Raw genomic sequence first — 24,448 nt, forward strand, 5'->3', positions numbered from 1 at the left:
TTCTATGGAAGACTCACGCTTATTTAATATAACAACTTTAAAGCAAGTGGCAGTGGAACATGTAACAGAGTACAGATATCTGGGCATTAGGCTGGATATTGCTTTAAATTTCAAAAACACAAATGTAGCAGGATAGCATCATGGCCAAGCCAGCAGGAAGGAGACCCAGAGGCTGGAAAGTTGCAGCTTAAAGCGCTGCCATGAACGTTTATTTACAAAAACAAGACAAACACAGGAACAAATAAACAGTTTAACCCAAATAAATCTGAACAAAACACTCCTTACTATCGGGCAGGCAGTAGCATTCATTGAACTGTAATTTTCATTGTTCATGCTGGGCATTTGCCTTAACTGAACCATTTCTAAAACTCACCCAACAAACAAAGGATCTGGCTCCCTTTATATACCATGTGGCTGTGTCTTGATTTACCATCAATTAGCCAATCAAGACCCAGACACATTTCACACGTGTATCTGGCAGGGATGGAATTAAAGAGAAAAAAGGGTTTGCACACCGAAGTGAAGCCATAAAGCAATATAGAAAAAGAGAGAACTGAACACTCAATAGCCCTCCAAAAATGTTTATCTTTAATTCATAAAAACTTGTCACCGATGTTTCGACACAAAAGTGCCTTCGTCAGGGTGTAAAGCCCCATCCCTGCCAAATGTAAATGTAAAGTAACATATCTTTATTTACATAATATACACTATTTACACACAGGGCTTCTATCGTGCCACAAAATATTATTTCTGTTTAACAAAAAAAGGCTAGATTGTATCGTAATAAGATACATTTCACTCACTCTGTTAAGTATTTATTAGTTCAAATGACCTTACTACTAATTTTAGACTATGGTAATGTGATTTATAGATTGGCCCCTGTGGGTGATATCATGGCAGTTATTATTCTTAAAACAATAACCGCATTTATTGTTACTGTATAAACCTGTTCTTAATATCGCTCTCTGAAAACGATCGCAGAGCTACACGTTACAACAAACTAAAAATAGACCACAATCTATTTAATTTAATATTCATAAATCAAGGTTACACAGTAAATGATTTACCAGGAATCTATTTAAAAATGATGGAATTTATTAAACATGCATTCAATCTCATAGTACGTTAAAAAAAAAAAAAAAAAAAAAAAAAAGCCATGCAGAATGTCAATGGAAACAATTAAGCTGGCAATACGTTAAAACAATTGCACAGCCAATATTACATTTAAACAACATTACGACAAACTAGGCATTTAAACAACAATTTATCAATGAACTAACAATAATAACATTCAAGTAATTGGTCAAAGCAACTTCTGTAGATTTCACTGCAAGAGATTCTTTATAATCGCTACGCTTAATTGCATGCAATTACGATGGAAACTCCTTCATAGCTTACCATACACAAAACAATAAATAAATAAATGCCAGGTTTCGGCTCTTCAGATGCAATGCTCTACTAGCGAAACATCTGACTCTGTATCTTAAGATAGTCTACAGTATTATTTACATGACATCATTCTCTAAAATGACTTCACAATGAATACCACAAGTTAACAAAATCACAATATGCTCTAATTATAAGGTGAGATACCTGTTATCTAATCACATACACGTATATATTTTACTATATATATATATATATATATATATATATATATATATATATATATATATATATATCAGACACAGTGGCGGCTCATCATAATTTTGTAAAAGTGAAAAAAAAAGCTTACCTTACGTCATGCTTTCCAAGGTCTGCTGTATTGCTGTTGGCTAATGTTGCCTCAAAATGGGTGGGATTCTGTGTGTCTTTCACCTGCAATCACCCTCTGTCTGTCAAGTTTTACTGTATTTCTATTGGCTACACGATGCAAGTTTGCGGCTAGCCTCCACCACTCATAATTAGACTTGATCTTGACGTGTCTGTTGACAGGCAGGTTTTGGGTCACGTGTGGCTACTCCCTTAAGTTTCTATTTCCATACAGTACATTGTAGATTTTTGTAGTTCATACACCACTTTCCTCGTTTTCACTTGAGGAAAAAAATAAGAATAAAAAATAACAATAAATGTTGCCCAAAGCCTAAACTGGACCTTTTTCAACAGGGAGGACCAAAACAAAATTGCCTTTTTAATTGCTCATGGTACGAAAAAACGAAATGGTTGAGTATTCGCAGTTTGGTTTTTCAAACCAGCTCTTCATCTTCCATATATTTTTCTACAAATGACATCACTCAGGATTTATCAATCAAGTAAGTCTGCAATGTTTTTGTTATATTCAGTTGCTTGACTTATGTGCTGCGTATACTATATTACTGTATTATATTTCTCAAAAAGAGTGACCAAGGATATTGTTGGGTACGGAGACTCAACTGTACCTGTACCACTTCAACTGCGCAATATAACAAATTCTAGGAACCTGAAAAAGTGAAAGATTCTTTATATTAAAAAAAAATCCCTGTTTTAATACCCCATCATGTGTGAGCTCTATAATTTCCTATTGTTATTCTTGCTTGTATCATTATTTAACGTGCTAACTTACTATTACAGTAACACATGACCTTTTTCAACCACTTGTGTCTGTCCCCACTGAAATTGTAATTTTGTATTGAGATTTCTAATTTACTTATACTAACTCACTGTTGCCACAGTTGGCAGAGGGACTAGAAATGAAAGCACACCCCCTAGTGGTCATTTCTGAAACAACCTCACTTCAGTTTGTTTGTGAGTCTTCACAGAAGCATTCCCTGTGGTTGGGACATTAGTTAGCAAGCCCGGTGATAAGCAAGGACAAAACACACAAAAAACATAATATTTTACAGGTAAGATATTAAATATTTCTAAATATAGACACAGGGGTAAAGTATAAACCAGCATCCCTTTAACGCTGTCAACCATAAGCAGTCATGAGCACTTGTTCTGGGGTTCTTGAACATGGTTAAACAAACACTCATGACTGAAAGTTGTGTTTATATACAGTACATGTAATCCGTTTTTTTTTTTTTTTTTACAGGTGATACAAATACTCACATCGTCTGGGGCGGTTATTTTAAACTTTGAACAAATATTTAATGACTAACCAAATGTATCCTTTTAAATATATATTTTTAAAAGGTATACATTCGCATACATTGGGCGTACATTGTATACTTTTCAATATGACCCAGTATCATTTTAACTGCATAAAAAGAATGTTTATTTCCACCTTAGTCCTATGAACTACTTGGTAGTTACAGACGTCAGTTCATGCGATGACAAACCAACAAAACTATTGTTGAACTGCCATCTAGTGGGTAACAGTTTTATTGCATTATTACATCATACAGTGAATTTAGCTTGGCAGTCACCATTACCCAAACAGATTTTTGCTCGTGCAATGAAGAACCAATTTTCCACCCATTCTAAACGAATAAAAGTTGTGTTACCACTGTAGTTATGAGATAACATATATGATAAATATTTTTCATGTACTGTATGCATTTGAATATGGAATGATTATTTTCCAGGAAAACAAGGTATTCGAGTGTTTTAAGTGAGGTAAGTTGGAAACAAACGACCCAACTCAGGTAATCTGCATTTATTCACCTGCCCCAATATGCAGCATATTATGAATGTGTCTTTGTGTCACTGCCCTTGTTAACCTGCAGAATGTATTGTTGATACTAGTAGCCAGGAGGCTATGACAAATGATAAGGAAAAGCAGCTCAATTACTTGAATAGCACAGGTAGATTTTAAGTTTCTAAAAGTAGTAGAAGGTACAAAAATGAGGATGTATGAAAAAGGAAACTGGACCAAGGTGGGGTCCATACAGTATAAGCAGAAGACAGGACACAGCGCTCTTCAACTGTAATACAATATAGCATGAACTTGAAGGAGACTGGTCATCTTAGGAAATCCTTAATGAAATGTTTTATCATCACATTACAGGGTCTATTGGCTTTATGTAAATGATGGAGAATCATAATACCCTTGCTCTTAAAATCCTTTAGATTTATTACTGTTTAGATCAATTGAATAGGCCCTGATGCTTATGCTTTTGTGAAGGACAAATGTCTATAAGATGGGATTTTGCCAACAAATGATGGGGGAAAAAATGTAATATTTTCTTAAGTTTATTATTTAATGGGGCTACGGTAGGGTACTGTATAGATGCAGAAATTAACGTGCTTTTTTCTTATTTTTTCTACGTATATTTGAATCCTTGACAATGTTGCGAATTTTAAGGTCTCCTACTTTACATTCATTTTTTAATGCGAGTGTCATCTTTAAAGAACATCATATTTTAATATTTATCACATCTCAGAATGCTGTACAACATCCTGAAAACTGAAGTTGTCCAAAGATGGCGTGAAGGAAAACTGACCTTAAAAAGAGCAAAACTACACAAGGGGGCAAACTTCTGATTTTGTAGACGCTTGCCCTTAGGGGCTCACAAAAGGGGATGGACAATGACACCATAAGAGTTTCCCTTCTTAGCTACGGTAGCATACCAACGCCCCTTGCCATTCGTAAATGAATTGCCATTCTGTCCTTGTAAATTAACTGGCATTCAGTTCTGGGCCTCTCAAGCAAATTTTGTCAATTGTGTAGTTCATTCATTGTGGGCCAGATTGAGACTGTCATGCTGTTATAAGCCCAGTCGGATTCAAAGCCAGGCCCTGAAAGGAGTCCCAGCAAGACCCCAGCAAGATTTGTTTTCTCACTGAGCTTGCTGAAGACCTTGTGTCATTTTTATGACAAAAGCTACTTTATTGAACCAAACTATCCAAACAGTTTCCAACTCTTCATGCATGGTGGCGAGTTAGAATAGCAACAAACCAGCAACAAGTAAAACTTTGACCCACCTTTACCCATTAACATCTAATAAAGAATAAAGGGTGTGATCCCTTTATCCTCAAATTATCTTAAATGTGTATGCTGATTGTTTTAGGTTTGAACTGTGAAAAGTGGCCACCTGAGTTTGTTTTTTTAATGCAAAATATTTTTGGCATGTTGGTTCAAGGATATACTGTAATAAATCTATTATATACTGCTTTATTATTAATGTATAAGTTAAAAAATCCAGCTCTATTTGTTTAATAGATAGATAGATAGATCAATAGATAGATAGATAGATAGATAGATATAGACAGAATCTCAGCTTTGCTACTGAAAAATGACAAGAATGATCAGATGCCGTAAAATGGATAATTATACTTTATTATATAGGAAATAGCAACATATTTTCAGAAGATATGTTAATGTTTGTTTTTATGCATGAACATTTAAGCTGCAAAATCTGTCTGAATTTAACATATACCGTCATATACAGCACTCCAGATAAGCTGTGTACTGGGTGTTTTAAGCATTGAAAAAATAAGAATTACGTCTTAATATTTAAATTTAATGCATAAAAATATGCAGAGCAATTTTGCAGCACAACTTGAGTTTGCATGTTATCAAGAAACATGGTTCTCAATTAACAGTGGTTAATTGTGAACATCATGCATGCGGTAACAATAGATTGAATCATAGAAATGTCAGGAGAGTTAATTGTAGCCTGTCTGGGAATTGCCAGAAACACGTGACAAATAAGTCCAAACGTACGGTTGAATCCACTCACTTGCAATGCGTGTTTATGACTGGTGAATAAGCGTCTGGATTCCTGATTCTTAAGATTTCTCAGCGCTGTCTTAGTCACCCTCAACCTAACCTACCAATTTACCTAGCTGTCAACTGAATCTGTGAAAGGTAAATCTCTATAATAAATACAACATTTTATGTTTAGAGAGTGGGGATGCTTTATATTGCTATAGCAAGGTGATCAATAAGAAATACAATATTAATGTTTCTTTGTACAGTTTTTTGAAAAATATTTTTTGACTTATTTCTTTGTTTTTACATTTTTAAGGTGTGTGTCTGTCGACTTGGAAAGGGAGATTACGGCACACAACTATAGAAGCTGTAACAGTGTAGTCCTAGTACATCTAAAGTAGCAACTTCCCAGACTATAAAATTATTAATATTATTAAGGCAGGACTAAATGGCTATGAAAAAAAGTTGAAAAATAGGAAAGCTATATGTACAGTATTTATTGAAAGTACTCATGACTTCAAGGTAATGTTTCATTTTACTCACCCAAAATACATTTTACTTACATAGTGTCTAAATTGGAGAGTAAATTACTCAATGGCCTAAAACCTTATCTGGAGCACTGTGTGTGTGTGTGTGTGTGTGTGTGTGTGTGTGTGTGTGTGTGTGTGTATGTATATGCTGTTAGTAGTAGAAAGGATTAGATTATACAAAATAATTAGAATTTGGAAATATAAATCTTTGAACATAAAATGTAAATTAAATAATATACAGCATTAATAAAAAATAAAAAAAAATACCAGAACTGCTCCACTGCAGACCCCCCACTCGAGGATACAATGGATACAAAGTTATTACTGAAATTATCTGGGGTAAAAATATAGGGGACTACAACAGATACCAAAGTGATTTGTAGTATATGTAACAGTTCATTAAAAGAAATACAAAGATATTTTGATAAAGTATTACAAGGCAGTTCTCTCAGGGAGGAAGGACAGTGGATGCTCCTCAGGGACAGGAACGTCAGCTAACAGAAAGGAATCTGTTGATCTGCCGCTGAGTCGCAGAGGCATAAGGCGACGGATGTTATTTGGGGACCATGGCATCTGAACCCGAGCCCTCTGCGACAGCACAACGGTGTCATTATTTGTTGCCCACGGTGGAAGCGCCTGGCGAGCAACTGGCTCCTCATTGAGCATAAATGCTGGGTTATCAATTCCTATGAAAAAATAAAAATAAAAAATACAGTAAATAAGGTTATTAAAAACACAGCATTGCCTCGTATCTTCAGTAGTACTGTAAGTCATTTACCAATTTACTGGACATGGCAAAATGGTACATCCCAGTTTATCTACTGTTATACTTACTTTTAAATCAGTGATTTTCATTGAAATAATTCAAGTTTATCATTAGGTTAACAAAGTACTAAAAAACATTGACAAAAATGATAGTTGATGGGTTTCTGATGGGTTGGCATTGCATTAGATTTGTGACGTGTGAGAAAGCCTAGCCAAGCCACTGCTTTATATGCCAATCACAAAAGCACCTCCAAGGAAAAGTACTTGCTTCTCACATCTCAAAACAAGCTTTGAAAGAAATGCATCTTATGGAGAAAAAAATACTCCTATCATAAAAATTACAGAGACGGCCACAGGATTACCAAGATTTGCCTATTTATGTGTTTGTACATGATCCAAATAACATCCTTACATATGTAGCAATGTTTGACAGCAGTCATCTAAACGGTAATTTTAAAAGCAGTCTGTACAGATATTATATTACAGGCTGCAGAGTAGGATTACATGAAGATTACACAGTATTTACCATTGTATGTGTCAGCTAGTGCCGGTCTGGTGACATTAGGGATGAAATTACTACCACCGTTGCTAATTACTTCATATTCATGAGGGTGTTCAGGATCAGAGAACGCAGGATCTAGAAGTAAATAGGTAAAACAAATAATTTAAAAAATGAACAACTCAAGTCAAGCACCATTCTCTAGAGGCATTAACGTCCTTTGTACATGCGTTTATCAGCCACTGATCAGACTGATTACAAACGGTTTTCATTAGGATTAAATTCCACTTTTCACTGGCTTAAGTGGTGATAACATTACGTTAGCTAATAGCTGTTTGGAACACAACAAACTGTCTGTGCCCAGTAGACGGGTAGCATAAGCAAAAACCATGCTGTAAAGGTAACATCTACAGCATGCAGTGCCAACGGGACACATTTCTTCACCTTCACCCTTATCTTTAAGGACATGCATCTGAAATATTGGCACATGCTCATGCATGGGCCAGTGTTTATTAAAAACGTAAACTATTGCATGAGAATATGGAACATACCGTGAAAAACAAGCTGACCTCCATTTGACAGCATCTCATCACTTCTCTGAGGAACAAAGACAGAGTTCAGATTAATTTAACATGCTCTTAGAAATGCACTGGAACTAAATTGTATGCATTTACAGATCTATAAAGTGAGCTGTCCATGTGCCACAGACATACATTCTACACATTCAATCCTACGAAAGCAAATCATTTTAAAGATCGCAGTTTACCAATTTATATATATATATAAAAATAAAAGCACAGCACATTACTACATTTAGGTTCCCATGTGTAAGAAATAATTCAAATATGTTATTGCTCGCAAAACTGTACCAATTGTAAATGTGTGAAAATCAATATCAACAAACAACACTTACCTTCTTTTGTGAAGGATCCTTCTTAAAATGTTTTGATACTTTTTTTGATTGGGACACTCCGTACTTGGTAGATTTAAAGGATGCCAGTCGTCTTTTCATTGTTTTTTCAAAAATCTCCTTTTCTTGAGCATCATCCTCAGTTGAAGTGATGTCATGTCTGCCGTATTTGTATTTCAGCTATATTTTAAAGAAATAAACAAATAAATAAATAAATACACAAATGGCAACATTTCAATGTAATGTAAAGTTTTTACAATCTTTTAAATTAAATTAGATTTTTTATTTTTAATAATTTAAGAAAGAATAATTTAAGAGATAATAATTTCTTTCTCTACTTAACAGAAATCCTTGTTCCGTTTTCCAATTGTAATTTACATATTTTATAGTAATCCTGTAATCTGCATTGCTGCCAGTTTCATATTTTCAAAACACTTCCCTGTTATGCGATTCAGCTTCTATGTTTAAAAAACAATGGGCATTTTTTAACTTCCCAGTGTATTGAAAAAAGGTTTGTTGATAGCGTTTTAACTTTTGTATTTAACGTTTGTATAATTGTATTCTCTATATTTATACAACTGATGTGCTTTTTTTCGACCAATGAACAGCATTTTCCCTTTGGGAGATCCTTACCTGCTTCTTTGGTTTATAGAGATACTGCTGAAGTAGATGATGTGTATAAACATCCTCGCTCTCTTGTAAATTCTTCCATCTGAGCTCCACTGCTTGCATATCGAGACAAACAGCACTAGCACCTTCCTTCCTGTTAAAAAATAAACACAAAAAAGAACATAATTAGGGTTCACCAGTTAGTAACTTAGCATCAATGCCATTAATAAAATAAAAAAGGTATTACAATTGCGATCCAAATAAAGCTAGCAGTCATTGTAATAAAAATAACAGTACCTATAGGATAGTCTACACAATTGGAATGAGATCTATCCGATTTGGCTGCCTTTTCTGTTTTAATTTGTCTTCTGCTTTGTCAGGCTATTTGGAATATTTTATTTAGTATTTAACATAAGTAAAAGTGATAAACAAAGTTTCATGTAGAAAAGGTCAAATTACATATGCTGGCAAACGGTCCGAAACAGGAAGTGAAAGAGTACTACAAAAACAGTCTAAACTTCCAAAAACTAGAGAGTGAATCTTACATACAGAAAAACAACATACAAGATACATGATATGTACATCTCCAAAGAAAATGGACAGGTGATAATGTTCAAGCCTTGGTCATATTCCTTTAAACAGGAGTAGCAGAAGAAAGCTAGACATGCTGTTGTTCATATTGACACACTTACAGTACAGACATGGATGCATCAACCTCTGATTGCTTACTGCTGTGGAAGTTCACATTTACCAACTGGTCAGCATCTGGGGTCTGTATAAATGCAAGAGATCCCTTGCGTTCACCCTTAAAAATAAACAAAAAGAAGTCACGTCAATGGGAAAGATTGAACACAATTTGGGAAAAGGCCTCCATTATAAAAACTTTTGATAGTAAAAGCATAGCTAAGTGTAATAAAGCATAGTGAAAGCATGGCAAAGCATAGGTAAGCATTGTGAAGCACAGATAGGTATGATAATGCATATTAAAAAAACAAACCATGGTAAACTAACCCTTATAAAAGTTTCTCATAATAAAAGCCTAACCATGAGAAAAGCATATGGAAAAACTGCACATTTACTGTGGTTAACCTTTATAGGGGCTGATTGTACAAATAATTAGAAAACATTACCTGAATTCTGTTATCAAGACTATATAGAGTCCATATCAAGTTTTCCTAATATGATAAGGCCAATGGCGGTGCTCGATATAAACAGTTTCTGTAAATGTTTATTTTCCTATGGTGTGTTGAGTCACCTTGTATATCGGTCAGCGGTGACATTATTCACAAACTTCTCACAAGGGTTTTTGGGGTGGTGTGTGTGGTGTTTATGGTTTTAAACAAAATTTAAATGTTGTGTATTGGTAGTTAAATAAAATGTGGGTTACAGATCTGAATATAATGAAGTTATGATAATGATGCACATACTGTTTTTGTATTTTTCAATGTTGTGCCAATGATGTGTTATTACCTCTGCTATATAGGTGATTGCATCCTTAATGTTCAGATCATGGAAGACATCGAGGATTTGATCACTGGATTTCAGAGCAGATTTTCTCATCAGTAACTTACAAAGGTATTTCCTGTCAAAGCTTTCCCACCTGAAATTATAACAATATACTGCAGATTAACAAGAATCCTTTTTTTTTCAGGTCAGGTCATAGTGACAGGTGATCACTATGACCTATCACTACCACTTTATGTACTGTATATAAAATAACAGTTTGCCATACAGACAGTAATAGAGTTACTCCATATACTGTACCACCAAAACATACTTTTTAATAATTTTGGCTAAATAATGTCCTTTTCAAGCTTCAAATATACAGACATCCTCTATGTACAGATTTTGGTATACCCAGTAACATGTGCTAATGAATGTCCTTAACAAGTGTCATCACAATTGAACAAGCAGTTATATAGCTATATCCAAACAGTCTTCATATAGTAAATAATTTTCCTTTAAAATTGCACAATTCAGCAATTTGAAAGGCATCAGGGAATACATTCTTTAACCTCAATGTAACAAGTCTGAACTTACTTGTCCCATATATAGTGGTGTCCAATTTGCCCTGAAATGTCCTCAATAGCAGAAAGAATATGATCAAATGCCTTTGGAAATAAACAGAAAGAGGTAAGCTGATATGTACAATTAAAGTCATGAAGGACTTCCTTCACAATTATACTTATAGGTAGACTCACCCTTCCGTTAAGTTTTTCGCTAATTGAAGGCTCCCTGTGTTCACTCCTCTTCACCTTCAGCCAAGTCACTAAAGATTTGGTAGTACAGCCCTACGAAACAGTCGCTTATTTAACCATTTCATTGTTGAAAAATAAATAAATCACTGAATATGCACATATAATCACATTTTACTATGATGGGGATGCTTGTTAAGTACAAACAGAAACATATTTACTTTCAACTATATTTACTTTTTTTTTCTTTCTTTTAAAAAAAACAACAATTTAGATTGCCCAATTATTTTTACCCCGAGTTTCTCCCCAATTTAGAATGTCCAATTATTATTATTTTCCCCTCACCGCAGCAACTCCCTCCACAGCTCAGGGGAACTGAAGGCTCAGTGGGCTTCCTCCGATCCCACGACCGTGCCAAACCTGCGCTCCCCTGGCTGTATGACTCACCCTACTCGGGGACCCCCTAACTATAATTATTTTTAAGGCAACATGCTTACCTGCAAAACAACTGTGAAGTATATCACAATAATAGTTGTGGTGAAAAAGAGTTTTCTTTCTTGTACTCGAGCTTCATCCAGTGAGGCTACTAAACCATAGGCAACTGCACCCCTCAGTCCACCATAGCTCATAACCACTTGGTCTATAAATCCCAGTGGGACCACTCTGTAGCGGTTTAAAAACCACGTAAGGACAACCACACCTATAAAAACAGAAAAGAGTGCATGGATAATATTGCTAAACATAACTTTCTACTTTTGTTGGAAGCACTGAACTATTACACAACCGTTTCATACCAATTACCATGACCAAATAAGTTAATTCTAAACTTGTGACAGAGCACAAAAGAAATACAAATTTGACTTTATCTACAGGAATATTTCGGGTGTGAACTATTGCTAGTTTTTTATTTCCCCTGACCTTTTTCCAGTTAGGCTTTACCTTGACTTGACATGTATCTGTTCAAGGCCATTATTGACTATTTATAGTCATAGTCAAGCATGACATAATAAAACAAAGGTGGGGCAAGTAAGTTTTGATGACCAGTTCTACATGAAGAATAGAATTATAATATGGCATATATGTGAACCTGGAAAAACTATTAAATGGAAGTAGAAGATCAGAAACCTTGTACATTTGGTGATCGGGAAAGAAATGACTCAAGGTGTCTAAGGCCTGTTCTTGGCTGAATAATATTTTGACACAGCTCAAGAAAATCAAAAAATGCATTATATAATATTGAATGATTAATAAAATATCTGTTTACATTCTTACCAACGACTCTGTATACTGCTATAAAGAGCAGCGTTAACAGAATAAAGGCTGTATTCCAAACCCAAATGCCTCCGTCCACTGCTGAAATACCCAGCATCATGAAGATAATAGTCTCTGATCCATTGGCCAACATTTTCATCATGTATCTAACCGTTGTAGCAGACTCCTTACATAGGTTAGCTTGAACATACTTTTGACAGCAAACACCAGTAAATGTGATCCTGAAGAAAGAGGGTAAACAAAAATGTGTGTTATTAACAGCAAATTGCATTGGATATCTCTCCAAGAAAAAAAAAAAAAAAAAAAAAACAACATTAAAATGGCTTGTAGCCCCAGACACCACTTCTACATGTAGAATTACCTACTATACAGGGTGAATTAATTTACAACATAGATAGATAGATATATAGATGTATATAGCTGAAAATAAATAAATACATTTGTACTTATAACTTACGCCAAAATGGATGAAAGAGAGAGCATCTCTGCCGTTAGGTAGGACAAATAAGAAACGACAAAGACGAATCCTGGTTCAATGATCTGAACACGTTTGGTGAATCGTGAGATGTACGACAGCAAAAATGCAAATACAATTCCAATTAATGTTCCACCAAGAGCAACAACAAAGAATGACACTAAAACAGCAAAAGAGAAAAGAGAAGAGATATTAAAAACTATTTTGGCCTCTCTATGAAGCAAATCGGTCATTATTTATTTCACAGGAATGTATTTTCAGTTGGTTTGACATCATTAATTCAGCTGAGGTTGTTGGAATAGGCCTAGCCAAGGGGCCTCACAAAAACAAAAGGCAAGTCTAAACAGTTAAAATAGTAATAATTGTATCCATACCTACGCCTTTGACACAGTCCACTCCTGTAACATTGACACCTCCAATGGCAATAAAAGAGTCAAATACATTGTAAAGAACCTAAAATATAAAAAAGATTTTATTAATTTTAAAATTGTATTTTAACACAATGTTGTGCTTTAAGTCTGTCACATGTTGCATCTCACTATACATAAACATACTGTGTACACATTTTAAGAGCATTTCTGAATTCTGAAAAGGCTGTGTGCAATATACTCAAGATACTATATGTTTTTGGTTTTTTTGTTTTGCTACGTTACTGAACAAGAGGTTGAGGTAAAACACAAGATGTAACCCTGTGATGCTCTGTCATTCACATTACATACAAGGTGAAAGTTAGTTATATTTATATATATATATATATATATATATATATATATATATATATATATATATATATATATATATATATATATATATATACACACAGTACCTTTCAATGCAACCAATAGTGTTGTATTGCCATAGTTAATATAGATGCTGCATTACATTACATTTTAAAATTAATATTTGTGACTCATTGATTGTCTGCTGGTGCCAAAATGGTTGGGGTCCTCTGGTCAAGTAGTGTAAGAAGAAGACCTTGATAAAAAACAAGTCTAGTCCGACATTTATCAGACAATTGGGCTGTGTTTTAGTACTTGATACATACAATTACAATGTAGTGTTATATGACTGTAGTGTCATGAATAGCACCCTAAGACATTAAATAGTGACCCAACCATTCACCTTTTTTTCATCTTGCTTTACGATGTATACTACATGTCCCTTCAAGTAATGAACACCCTTTATGTAAACAGACAGACTTACCACTGTAACCCCATCATTAAGTAGAGACTCTCCAAAGACAATGATATAAAGCACCTCATCAACATGGACCTCTTCAAACACAGCTATGACAGCCACAGGGTCCACTGCACTGAGCAGACTGCCAAACAGAAGAAAGTCAAGCATACCGTCGACCTTGAGTTCCCCTGAGGGTAAAGGATAAATAATTCAGAACTCTCTATGCACCGAATTGATATGAGTGCAGTAGGAATGAATAAAGGAACATTACACATTTGCAAAACAAATATAATAATAGTTACTATACATCTGTATTAATTACAATGAAAACATGACTATTCACCATGGGTTTCGGTTAATTACTAGGGACCTGGTCATATGTAGGGTTCTATTTAAAAAGAGCTTAACCACCATTTAAAATGGAAAGCTCATAAATTAAAGCAATGGAGCCACAGTTTTATATGGGTCATAACTGTCTTTCCACACCCACTGAATAACTAAACAGTAGCTTGGACACTGCTGTAATTTGTGCTGCATGGTTTCAAAACTGATGAGTAGGGAGAGTTTTGCAGTAATGTACTTTTTATTGCTCTGCTAACATAAAGTACATTAATATACAAGTCATCCATAGACCTCAGTAGTAACTCAAAAAGCCCCTTGATGTACAAATATATAAGTTGGTTGGCTACAACAGTATTTTGGAACTAGCCCATTTTCCTCCATGGGCAAATCACAGGCCAATGCCCCCAGTAAATGTACTGCATGGGAAATCTGTGTAAAATCAGGACCATAGGGTATTGTTTACTGAGAGACGGAATGGAGGCCGCAGCTTGACAGCTTGTATTATGAGGATAACTACTAATACATTGTTTGAGGTAAACAACAGCCATCTTACTCACCCATTACTCCAGTCAAGTAAACCCCATATAGTGATAAACCAACTGACGCAGCATTCCAGACCGTGGCAATCACGGCATACACTAATATAGCTCCAAAGTTCCCAAAAAATTGTCTATTTGGCATAAAGTACCCTGCATCAAGTACAATCAGTGGCAAGAGGTAGAAGAAAAAAAGTCTTGGCGTCATGCTGTAGGAAGCGGTGTGGTCTGCTCCCCACACTACACCGCCCAGTAGAAGACCAATAAAAATCAGCAAGGCACTTTCTGGAATTACAGTTGTTAATTTGCTGGACATGTGAAACACTGCAAGAAAAGCAAACAAAAAAGACAATAAAATTGTTATTACAAATAATAATAATAATAATAATAATAATAATAATAATAATAATAATAATAATAATAATAATAATAATAAGGCTGTAATTCTATGGAGGGTTTCTGGTGACATATAAATTATGAAAGCTCCACCACGAGTGATTTATCAATGTCACCAGAAACCCAAATTATTATAATACATAGTGACATAACAGACAGAAATTGTAGAACTAGCAGAGTTTATTTGTAACAATTGAAGGTGTGGATTTCCTCATCACTCAAGATCCTGTGGTTTCTGAGAGCCATCAGTCTACACTGCTTAACATCCCACGGATGTTGTTTTTCTAAGAGTACTATTGCGCTATTCTGCTCTTCCACAAATGTCTCCCTGTCTCCTGTGGATAAAACTTTACATCTGCAGGCATTTGTTGTTTGTTTTGGCATTGATGGTGTTTTGTTGTGTGTATACACCACAGTGTATAACAAGAGTGTAAAACACTGAAGTTTATAGGAATATCATCGATCACCATGTATGATACCAACAACAACAACAACAACAACAACATCTTTAATGAAGTTCTGTATTTTTCTGAGAAAAAATTGACAAATACAATTCAGGGCCTCTTATATTTACATAATGAGAAAACACTTTATGGTGCTTATTTGAAAACAGAATAAGAAGGTATAATTGAAGCAGAGAAAGCTGTTTCCAGTGGTAAACAAACAATAGAAAATGACAATCAGTTTTCTATACCTTAGTAACATTATAAAGGTAGCCCTTTTCTTTTTTAATGCACTGGCAGAATGTTAATCCGTTTGCAACCAATTAGCCAGCAGAATGTTGGTGGTTTTTCATACCAAGGGTCATTATTATTTGTTTATTTAGCAGACGCCTTTATCCAAGGCGACTTACAGAGACTAGGGTGTGTGAACTATGCATCAGCTGCAGAGTCACTTACAATTACGTCTCACCCGAAAGACGGAGCACAAGGAGGTTAAGTGACTTGCTCAGGGTCACACAATGAGTCAGTGGCTGAACAGGGATTTGAACTGGGGACCTTCTGGTTACAATTGTAAGTGACTCTGCAGCTGATGCATAGTTTCTTTAACCACTGGACCACACAGCCTCATGAAGGATTGTAGCAACTTTGTTCTTACTAGCAGAATAATTAAATGTTTTCATGATGTATTGCAGGTGATTATATATTGACATGAAACTAAAGCATGTTTTTGTTTTTCACAAGCTTCAAAAGTAAAATGATTTTGGTGGTATTAACCTAGGGGATAGTAAATGTAGTCAATGATTAAAATCAATTTAGTCAATTATCAATGTTTAAATGCAATTCCAATATAAATGATTAGCCCTTTATATTTGGCGTTACTCACAGTCATTGTTCCATGTGTTTGTAAAGTAATCAGTGTGAGTGCAGCCACTTCACTCTGTGACCTCCTAAACCTTAAAGTAAATCAACAACTTCCTTATCAGAAGGAGATAAGTTTACTTCCAGAACTATTCATACCATCACATTCACTATGACCATGTGTGGCAAAGTGGTCATTAGTGGAGCAGGTGCAGTGCTGGTGCAGTAATTCAAAGAACAAACAGACAACACCACAAAACCATCCGTCTGTGGACGATAAACAGATGTCCTGATGGAACGTATTTTTAGAATTTTGTACATATGCTGTAACTTATTAGACAGAAAGTTAGTTCCATGATCAGTCAGGATTTCCTTGGGGATCCCTACTCTCGCCATAATGTGCAATAATTCTTTGGCTATTGCAGCTGCTTCCAGGTATCACGTTGCATAATCTACCACCACTAATATATGTGTATACCTGGAATCAGAAGGTAGCAAAGGGCCCACTATGTCCATTGCAATGCATTCAAAAGGAGTGGAATCATTGGCAGTGGGACCAAAGGGGCAGGGCGCCCTCGTCCTGGGTGCTAGTCGCTGGCAGTCTGCGCATGTGGCTAGATATTTAGACACATCTCTATGAAGTCCTAACCAATAAAATCGAGCCAATATTCGCTCCCTTGTCTTGTCAGCTCCGAGGTGCCCCACAAAAGGGATATCATGTGCCAGCCTCATGACCTCAGGCTAACAAGACGGGGGAACTAATAATTGCATTACAGGCTGTCCTGTGCCCATGGCAAGGTTTACCCTATACAATAATTGCCGCTTGGTAATGAAATGTGGAAATACTAGCGCCCCAGCACCTTCAACATCCTTACCTTCAATAGACCGGACCTGTCCCCAAGTGTGCACTAGTGAGGGGTCGTTGTGTTGGCCCCACACTATGTCTGCACTTAAATGCTACATGTCCGGTATATTGAGAGGGGCTGGCCCAGTAACCTCTCCTTCTCGGTCACACTGTGTACTGACTCCTTTTGAATGGCGTTTGTTACCATCCTTGCATTCTCCCACCAGACCCCAGCCTCGTCTCATTAATGCTTCTTCCCACTTTCTAATCCGTCTCTCTTTATTAGTTTTTCTAGGACGAAAGAGGGGGGAAAACATTTCAGTTTGAAAAGGAAAGATAACACCAATTATTTCCTTTTCTTGCTTTTCTGCCACATTTACAAGTGCAGTCGAGTCTGCCATTAATTTGACCAATTCTTTATAATTTGGCAAATCTCGACCCAGAATTATTGGGTGTTGTAGCCTTTCCACCACCCCAACTAGTAGGTGACGTTTTATCGGTCCAACCGATAAATATACTTTTAAAGTGGGGTATGTCGTCGTATCTCCATGGACACAGGAGATTGTCACCTGGCCTCGTGGCTGCCACGACACACCGCCCAAGAGAGCTGCCTTAATTAAGGTCTGCTCACACCTGGTGTCCACTACTGCGTGGGCATTCACCTTTCCCAAAACCGCATTAACAATAGCTTAGGATGAGGCTTAGCTAGTGCACCATGTGGTCACACAATTGCTGCGCAACCACCCTGGGGCGTATATCTAGAGATCTTTGGTACTCCTGTAATCGTACCCTGTGTGTTTCCCCGTGATGTTGAGCTGGCGTAGGATGTCTCGCTTTACCAGGTTGTAGTTGGCAGCTTCGTTGTCCGTCATGGCCTGGTAGGCTGCCTGAGCCTCCCTGATCAGGCAGGGTCACAGCTGGCTTGCCCAGAATTGCTAGAGGCCATGACACAGTGGTAGCCAGCCACTCAAAAGCGACCAGGTAAGCCTCGGGGTCATCCTCCGCCATCATTTTCAGTGCCTCACCTTTGGGGCCGTCATCACGGGGGCCGTTGGTACTGTGGGCTGGATCGCCAGACCAACCCTTTCAATCAGCGCCGTATACCGTTCCTCTCTCCTTCTCTTTGCAGTCTCCTGTCTGCTGTCTAGCTCTGCCAGCAGCACGGATAGTGTTGCGCGGTCCATCCCCTTTTCTGACACCACGTGTGGCAAAGTTGTCATTAGTAGAGCAGGTGTATAGCAGGTGCGGTGCTGGTGCAGTATTCCAAAGAACAAACAGACAACAAAGTACGAGTGAAATGGGTTGTTTTATTATTATAATCCAGTGGTCTGATGACCAGGCAGTAAACAATAAGGAATTTGCAATACACAACCATGTGTATTGCACCGTAATGAAAAAAGGTTGCAGTCCCGAAAATAATAAGCACAGTACTAAACACACAATTAGACACACACACGATCAAAAGTCCAAAGTGAGTGCTCTTAGTGCTTGTGGTGAAGTACAATATAATACGTGCTACAAATGGTGAACTGTGAAATGGTGAAATGTTGTCCAGGTTTAGTGCTGGCCGTGGGCGACAGCTCCAGATCATGTTAGCCGTCTAGTCTATGTGAACAAATAACAATGAACAGCGATTAGACAAAACAAACAAAACACTCATGGTTCTCTAGCAACAAAGCTCCGGTCCTTTCGGTTATAGCGTAACCATTATAAGGAACAGATTACATTACTATGTCCCTGTTATATACCGTCAACCATGACCCCTTGGTCAACGAGGGCACCCGCTCCTCCAATCTGTGGATGCCACGCTGCTTCCCGTCTGGGTCAACGGTTTAGTGTACCATAGCTCCGCCACCCTTTCTAGCTGGCCGACTTCCGCCGAACCCTGGGAATGAACTGTCAGGTCAACCAGTCCAGGGTACTCTGTTCCCTTTACACAGTGCCCTCACTGGTCGGGAGGGAGATCTAACACCAAGAATCATTCGATCTCTGTCACACCATGACACAGTACAATTTATTCTGGTAGCTACACAATGTATTATTTTCGGGGTCGGGTGCCTTGCGTCAGCTGCGGAAAGAGGGGTTGCAGGTCAGGGTCTTGCTCCTGTTGTGTGTGCCATTCAGAAGAAGGGATAGTGGAGAGCTGTTTGCAGGCGGGCAGGGGAATGAGGCACTCACTGCAGCCATCTTCCTGATAGTCCTGTTATTCTCTTCTCAGGCAGTAGTGGCAGTCTTGGAGTGCTGTTTCCCCACTCTGTGCTGGATCGTGAAGTCATATTCTTGCAGCTGTTCCAGCCAGCGTGCCAGCTGTCCCTCAGGCTCCTTAAAGCCACTGGAGAGAAGCGTGGTCTGTGCATAAGGTGAAGTGCCTGCCAATGAGGTACGTACGGAACAGTCTCAGGGTGGCGACGCAGTACCGGCACTCTGGTTTGCTGAAGGCATGGCTGTAATATGCAATGACTTGTTCTCCTCCCGGTAGCAACTGCGATAGGACAGCACCCAATCTTTGGTCACTGGTGTTAGTATTGAGGATGAAAGGGGCAGCGAGAACAGGAGTCACCAGGATAGGGTCTCCGACAAGAGCCTCTTTGTGTGCGAGGAAGCAGATGTCATGCTCAGGGGTCCAGACGAAGGCTTGTTGCTTGTGGAGTAGCTGATGGAGTGGGTCGGTGATGGTGGTGAAGCGGGGACGAAGCGATGGTAATAAGAAGCCAGGCCCAGGAACCCTTGCAGTTGTCTTATGTTTGCCGGGGCTGGCCAGCGCTGTTCAGCCTCCACCTTCTTCGGATCCATCCTGATCCCGTCCTTCCCCATGCAGTGGCCCAGGAAAGTGACCTAACATTGCATCAGGTGGCACTTGTCCAGATGAAGCATGAGTCTAGTGTCCCGCAGGTATTGTAAGACATTGTAAGGAATTGTGCGCAGGTTGGTCAGAGCTTCCTCAAAGGCAGTGCCGTAGACCAGCAGATCTTCTAGGTACACCAGGCAGTGTTGGGGGGGGGGGAATGCCGGCGAGCTCCCGCTCCATCAGATGCTCGAACATAGCGGGTGCGTTGCAGAGTCCAAAAGGGAGCGCCTTAAACTGCCAGAGGTCGTGTCTGGTGGAGAAGGCAGTCTTGAGGCAAGCGTCAGGGTCGAGCTCCACTTGCCAGTATGCCACTTCTGCTGTCACCAGTGTAGCGGTGGCGTCTGGTGGGTTCTCAGCAGCGGTAATGAAGACGCTAACAGGAATTTCTTTTTGGCTCTAAAAAGTGCTGTTTAATTTTTTTTTAGCTCTTTCAGATAGATGGATTTAGCTCTTTTACACTCCCAGCAACAACACAACTGCAGAGCGCAGGCTGCGCTTAATACAGGCTCATCCTCACTGCTCATTGGTTGGGGTTACAGTAGGTGATTTGCATAACCTTCCACCACTCGAACAGCACAGTGAGCCCACAGGGGGCGGTGCACACACACAACAGGAGGCAGGCAGAGACACACATAAAGAAAGTAACAGGCAGCAGCTCGTACACACGCAGCAATAACATAACAGTGATAATCCCCCCCGCCAGTTCAGCACAGAACATACAAAGTCCCAACTTTCGATCTCGTTTGACTTGACACTACAATATTAAGCCTTGCATCAATGATTAAAAATGAGGCGGTGAATAGATACCAGCATGGGACATGTTTTACTTAGTAGCAGGTTGCAATTCCATTGGAAATGCTAGGCATGTGATCAGTTTGTGCATTCCAGTTCCAATGAACCTGATGAATTTTATATAGGTTTACAGAACATATTAAAATATGAACACTAACCTTTCCCTTTCATATCCTCTTTCTTTAGCCCTGATTTTAATCAGTGAAACACTAGCAACATGTATGTATGGCTTACATACATTGCACTTGAATAACTGCAAGATGTATTAATATAAATGATTATAAAAACAAAATTACAATTCTCAAATGAAAATAAATGCTATTCCAATCTTAATAAAATAGGACAGCAGAGATAAACCCACAATAATCTGCCCTACAGGCCTGTACACAGGCATCTGCACTACACAGCTGGTTCTCAAGTATACAGAAGGTGTATGTGATAAAACTTATTGACCCACCCCCCAAACACACACTTTTAAAAGTGGAGGGGCCATGCCCCCTCACTTTTTGACAAAAGGGCCTGCACATATTGCTTCCCTTGGTACTGAATTTGGCTGCTTGCTCGCACCGCACCACTGTCAAAGTTATATATGTACATTAGGCTACTGTCGCTTTAAGGAATTATCCCTCTGGGCCCCGCCCCACACAAACATATTAACGTAGGTAAACATTCCTTATTCAGCATCAGTTGTTGTGTGGTTCACTAGCAGAGCAGGTAGCTTGTTAATAAACAACCGAGACTATCCATTGCTTGTATTTCTGAAATATACGTGTGTTATAATTAGGGCTGTTTTTTGGCGGTCTAAAAATAGGTGTTTCAAGATATTTTACGATTAAACATAATGTTTATTAAAGCAGAAAAAAATATTATACCACAGATGTTCCTAAATATTTAAATGCATACCTGAAAAACTTGTAGAATATTCTGTTGTTATGTTGTTTATTGTTATAAAAGTTCTTATTTAAATCAGGTCTAGAAAAACAGTTTCCGTTTCAATGTGTGTTGTCCAAGCAGTAATGTAATTACAGTTGATGTTTTCTTTGATTTGTAAATGGTAGAACACCCACATTATTTCTTTATTGATATTTAAGTTTCGGTTTACTTCTCTTGATTATTTGAGCTAACACGGTGAAGTTGTTCAGAGCAGAGTCCTGAACAGCAATTTAAAACAGCAACTGTGATCAGCTCTGTTTCATTTTTGGGAGAGGGATACCTCACCCAGTTCACAGACAGACGAGCCAGCCTCTGTGTGCAAAGGCTTTACTTTTGCTGTGAGATAAAGTTTTTTTTTCAGCTCGAGAAATAGATTACTTTTATATACAGAGGTCTTGGATAATTAAAGAAGGCGTTTTAGAAGGCGATTATATTGTGGACGAGGCAGCGAAAATCTTAATTTCACCACCACCAAAAAATGCCCTGGTAATGACCTCATAATCGAAAGAAATAGAAAAAAAACATGCATGATAAAAATAGCCAAATAATAACCAAACCACCAGACAACATTTACCCGCTTTAGATGCTTTAAAAACTAGCCAAATTTGGCTGAATAAAACGCCTATATCTGGCAGCGCTGATCAAGGGGGCGTAGCCTAAAAATCGAATACGAGCCGCATGCATTACCTATTAAATGTTACCTCAAATTCAATGTACAAATAAAACGTGAATTTGTATAATTTGTTTGAGAAAAATCAATACTTTCAGATTACACCACTGCCAGTAGACTATAAGTATATAACCTGTTCAATATTTGACCTAGTTGTTATTTTGCATTAATTTATCAGAAGAAATACGGCATACTTTAAATTAAAGAGGTAATGTTATCTATTGTATTACAGGGGAAACAAAGGTTTGACAAAAGGCTATGGCTAATTTTTTTCAGTTGAAAAAGCAGCCCTTAACTGAATTTATGCAAGTACAAACTCGGTCTCTTGCATCAAGTAGCCTATTACATTTTACGTTGATATATAATATTTGTATCAAAGTAATCCTGATCGCCTCTTTATATTCTAAAAAACCCAATTGCAACATTTAATCGTGATTAAAAGAGCGAACGGATTACCAAACGAAATCCGGATCACTGTAATCCCAATCGCATTTCGATGTTTTTAAAAACCCAATTGCACAATATAATCCAGCTCAAACACGGAAATCCGATTACCAAAATTTTGAAAAAACAGCCCCTGGTTACTGCATAAGGCTGAGACCAAGTCATTTTATATGCTAAATAAACATGAGATTAAAAACTGCAAAGTTCCTGTTGTTTTAAAGTCGTTTTTTGATTTCTTTGTTTTTATCAAGGTATCAAAGGCAGAAACTCTTTCTGCTGACCTAAAAATTATATATATATATATATATATATATATATATATATATAGAGAGAGAGAGAGAGAGAGAGATAGATAGATAGATAGATAGATAGATAGATAGATAGATAGATAGATCGATATACAGTATTGCTAAATTATTCTTAATGCAAACATTTAGGAAAAATAAAAAGCCTGAATTTATATTCCAGTGATACTCCCTGTATAGGGGATGCTAAGACACACACACACACACACACACACACACACACATATATATATATATATATATATATATATATATATATATATATATATATATATATATATATGCAGTTTTGACTAAAGTAAATTATATGTAATGTGACTGAAATGCAATTACATAAACTAACAACTAATATACACAAGTTTTCCAACCTCGTTTACATTGATCTCAGATTAAGTAAACTTTATATTAAACCCTACCATTAATAAATAATAAAATACCTATTTCTTAAAAATGTGACTGGTTAGCTAATTATGACAAATACATAAACATAAATTTGTTATATTGATACTGAGAAAGGATACGATTCACCAAGCATATAAACTATCACAATATGAAAATACAATAAGACATTACATACGCATTTTGGCGATACTAGCCACCAACACCCAGAGGGCGATGATATAAGGGTCCATGACATGATGCCATTTGAAGGTGACAATCTGGTAGCCAGATGGAGGAGCGCCATGTTCATTGCCTGCTGTTGCGTTTGTTGTGCTCTGTTCAGCTTTGGTTGAGGAACATATTAATAAAACTACAACTAACAAGGAGGCACACTCTTTAAACCTGTTGCATTGCATTTCTCTGCAACTTCAGTTCTCTGATCTAGAACTACTGCTATGGGAAGTTCTTTCTTTATGTTGTTTCTTTATGTATTGCTTGCTCTTTCACTGCAGTTCTCCACTGATCTGCCTGTCCCCTCTCTCAAGATGACATCTATGTAAAGCTGCAACCAATCAATACAATGCCCTCTTCTGTTTTGTCCTGTCTTACTCCCACTGGCCAAAGTGTCTTAGTGAAAGTATGCTGCT

At 37.4% G+C, this 24,448-nt stretch overlaps 1 protein-coding gene across 1 annotated transcript; it reads right to left on the reverse strand.

The window, feature by feature from the left end:
- Positions 1-5,179: 5,179 nt before the first annotated feature.
- On the reverse strand, positions 5,180-24,448 carry LOC117435359 (sodium/hydrogen exchanger 3-like). The gene is made up of 16 exons (XM_034058446.3): positions 23,998-24,448; positions 14,909-15,211; positions 14,034-14,197; positions 13,205-13,283; positions 12,813-12,990; positions 12,356-12,576; positions 11,581-11,783; positions 11,090-11,179; positions 10,929-10,999; positions 10,359-10,488; positions 9,581-9,693; positions 8,913-9,042; positions 8,283-8,459; positions 7,921-7,966; positions 7,397-7,507; positions 5,180-6,791 (listed from the first exon to the last, which is right to left on the reverse strand). Exons 1-16 carry the CDS (start codon positions 24,215-24,217, stop codon positions 6,538-6,540), a joined length of 2,490 nt encoding a protein of 829 aa, XP_033914337.2. The 5' UTR covers positions 24,218-24,448; the 3' UTR covers positions 5,180-6,537.

Source organism: Acipenser ruthenus, chromosome 3 (assembly GCF_902713425.1).
Source record: "Acipenser ruthenus chromosome 3, fAciRut3.2 maternal haplotype, whole genome shotgun sequence".
Lineage (NCBI taxonomy): Eukaryota > Metazoa > Chordata > Actinopteri > Acipenseriformes > Acipenseridae > Acipenser > Acipenser ruthenus.

Coding starts and splice junctions, on each gene's coding strand:
- LOC117435359 (XM_034058446.3), bottom strand. CDS start 24,217: ATGCAATGCAACAGGTTTAAAGAGTGTGCCTCCTTGTTAGTTGTAGTT. Junction 15,212..23,997: donor GGCTAGTATCGCCAAAATGC/GTATGTAATGTC, acceptor CTTTTCTTGCAG/TGTTTCACATGTCCAGCAAA. Junction 12,577..12,812: donor TCTCTTTCATCCATTTTGGC/GTAAGTTATAAG, acceptor CTCTTTCTTCAG/GATCACATTTACTGGTGTTT.